We start from the raw sequence: 3,179 nt of genomic DNA on the forward strand, positions 1-3,179 counted from the left end.
TGCTGCAATTCCATGTACCAGTTCAGTAACACTGATGATGTGCAAACAGATTAGTCAAATAATTAGGTATTGCACCAAGTAGCCATGTTCAGTCTGGTGTTCAGTCTGTTGCTGGCACGCACAGCAGCACGTTAATTTTATTTGCCTTTCTGAAAGCACCACAACAAAACACCATTCAAAACTACTTGTGGCGCTACTGCAATTTAAGCTTTAGCATATTATCAATGTTCAGTATTTATTCTAGAGCAGAAATTCAAGCTTGCTGTGCTGGAATTTCAAGAAATAAAGAAAATAAAAACAAATTAGATCTCTTTTAGCATCTCAAGAACAGAACAGCTGGCAAAGAGCTAAAACAATTTCATTGAATGATGTATTCATTACTTGTTTGCTTTCTTCCTGCCCCTGTATATGCTTCACTTCCTCTGTATGGTGACTAGAGTTACACTGGTAAAGTTTTTGGCACGCTAAATGGAGCACATACTAATCCAATTATGATGCTACAGTATTTTCTTAAAACTTCTAAGAATTGTATTGGTCATGGATAGATGACTAAGTAATTGGGACTCTTTTCCCTCCTTTTATTTTACTGAGAAAGCATGGAAGCGGCATTTCAGTCGTGACATTTGTTTTACTTTATTCTTCCAGTGAAGAGCAATGACAAAGGTCACTCTTTCACAGAGTATTTGAAGAGACAGGAAGTAAGTTTTTGCTTGCAGTTATTAACTTAGAGTTGTGAGAGTATACACTACATTTACACTGCTGTCCAGCAAGTCATTTTGTCTTTGTTTTAAGCTATAACAGCTTAAGATCATTCCTTCTGCAACATTTCAAAAGTCATCCCAAATTATTATTAGTTTATCCAATTTTTGCTTAATCTCTTTTCCCTTCCACCCTCATTCCAGCACCTGAATTTTTTTAGCTATCTCTAAATTAATCACTGAATCATGAAAAAGTTTTTGGTTTATTTCACATTCATTTTATTACCAGAGTTGGCTTTCATTTCACATTTCCCCTGTTTTGAATGTGGAACAGCATTATGGTAGATCATATGATGGGGAAAGCCCTTGGGCGCTATGTTACTATTATAAAGTGAACTTTCATACATTTCTTTTTTGAATAAGACCCTTTTGATGCAGGAAATGCTGTAGCCTCTCCCTTCCTCTTGCATGTTCTGGAGAGGCTGGTCCCTAACTCCCAATGCCTTTACTGGTGGATTATATAAAGGCCTTCAGGTTTCCTTATCTCATCAAATTCTCCAGGTGTGATTCAGGGTTGCTTTGAAAAGGGAGGTTTCCAAATCAAAGCTTAAAGAATACAGAGCTGAATGCCTAAAATGGAGGAGGCATTAGAAGACCTACAAATGATACTTCTTCATTAATACAAATCAGCTAAACCTAACACATAGTCAAATGGGTGCAAGACTGGTTGATGTATTGGATAGCTGAGGAGAAACATCAAGTGCAAACTTATTATGAACCCCACACTGTGAACATGACCCTCACATTTGAAAGGCTGATTCATATAATCCAGAGTTTAAACTGTGTTTTAAGACATCATGAGAGAACATGGGGCAAGTCAGGTTTTAACTAAAACATGTTTCTATCTACTAAAAATACAACTTCTGCAAGCATGTGTACTCAACAAGCAAAGCATATCTGTATGCCTACTTTGAGGTATCTTGTCCTACTGTCAAATACAGAGTTCATACTTGATACACCTGAAAATATTTTTACTGTTTCAAACTCAAAAGCAGCTGTGGAATAAAATCGAAGCCACAGAACAGGCTTGCAAGCACAGTAGGTTAAGCTGTAAAAAGCACTCAAAGGTTTATTTGCTACTTGGTCTGGTAATTATCATTCCCTACAAACAAGATACATGTATTTCATTCAGAAAAAGTACTTCTAGCCCTATTTTGACTAGGCAAGTGCTGCACTGCTTAGATTTGCAAGGTCGACATAACCTCAGAAGCTAAGTTCCATTATCAAAAGCTACTTAGGGACAGTTCTGAAAAGCATTTGATTCTATAAAATGTTTTTGGAAGTCAGACATGGTAGATAATTTCCTTTATGAACATGGACTCTGATCATATTTGAAAATAGGCCTTTACACCAGTTTGTTGTAATAAATGGTAGGATACAAACATCCCTTTTCACAGCACAGGGGTTTTCTCTAGAAGAGTTTAAGCCACTGTGATACATCCCTGACATCGTAGTAACAGTTAAAGAACCAAATTACAGCATTTCCTTCTCTTATAAATGGTGATGACTGAGAGGTAGCCAAGAGCTTCACTATGGTTCTTGTACATGAAGAGTGCCTGCTGCGTAACTGCCATCAGAGTCAATCCCCACACGTGCAGACAGCACTCATATGTGTAAGGGAGAAGTGGACAACCCACACCGACAAAATGAGGCCTACCCCACCTCACAGCAGCTGGCAATCCTGGCCCACTTGCCCTCAGGGACTTTGCGGCTGCCTATTTTGCAGCAAGGTGACCTCTCTCAGCTTTGATCAGGGTAGCAAAAGAAAAGCCCACCCAAAGGACAGACAGCAGCCTGCTGCCAGGCCCCAGGCTACCTCTTGTAGGACCTCGACATACCAGGGCAGAACTGCCCACGGCCTGAGCCCCGCTTGCCGTTGGCCCACTGGAGCCCTCTCACCTTCCACCAGCTCATCCAGGCTGGTGAGCTTCTTGCTGCCATCGATGGTGTAGATGGTGCGGACACCCTGGGGCAGGTTCACATTGTCCGACAGGGACCGGGTGAGCTCAACGAGTAGGGCGTCGAAGGAGCGGAAGCGGTCAGTGGAGATGGCATATACCAAGCCCTTGAAGTACCTGTCCCCGTTGCGGTAGAAGCGGGCTTTTCGGGCTTTCTTCTCCGAGCTGAGCGCCTGCAGGGTCCGCGTCCGGTAAAGGCTGCAGTGGGCGCTGTGCGCCGGGCTGGGGATCAGCCCGTTGCCCCGCGGCCCCGCCCCCCCACCGGGGCCGCCGCGGCGCTGTCCAGAGCGCTGCTGCCTCTTGTCCCGCTCCTCGAAGTGCTCCAGCTCGATGCTCCGGTTGTTCGCCATGGGTAGCTGCCTGCCTGTCCTCCCAGCTCCACTGGGATCCAGGCCGGTTACGGGCTGCTAAGCTTATCCCTCGCGTTTGCAAGGGTTCCAGCCGCCTAATTCAGCATCGTGCC

General features: G+C 43.8%; 1 protein-coding gene across 4 annotated transcripts in view; it reads right to left on the reverse strand.

Moving 5' to 3' along the window:
- Positions 1-3,066, reverse strand: part of DCLK2 (doublecortin-like kinase 2) — an 82,069-nt gene extending 79,003 nt beyond the window's left edge. For all 4 annotated transcript variants that reach the window (XM_010193483.1, XM_010193476.1, XM_010193468.1 and 1 more), the window contains exon 1: positions 2,658-3,066. In XM_010193483.1, coding sequence (XP_010191785.1) covers positions 2,658-3,066 — 409 coding nt within the window. The remainder of the gene's footprint in view (positions 1-2,657) is intronic.
- Positions 3,067-3,179: the final 113 nt, after the last annotated feature.

This window comes from Mesitornis unicolor, unplaced genomic scaffold (genome assembly GCF_000695765.1).
Source record: "Mesitornis unicolor isolate BGI_N332 unplaced genomic scaffold, ASM69576v1 scaffold22280, whole genome shotgun sequence".
NCBI lineage: Eukaryota > Metazoa > Chordata > Aves > Mesitornithiformes > Mesitornithidae > Mesitornis > Mesitornis unicolor.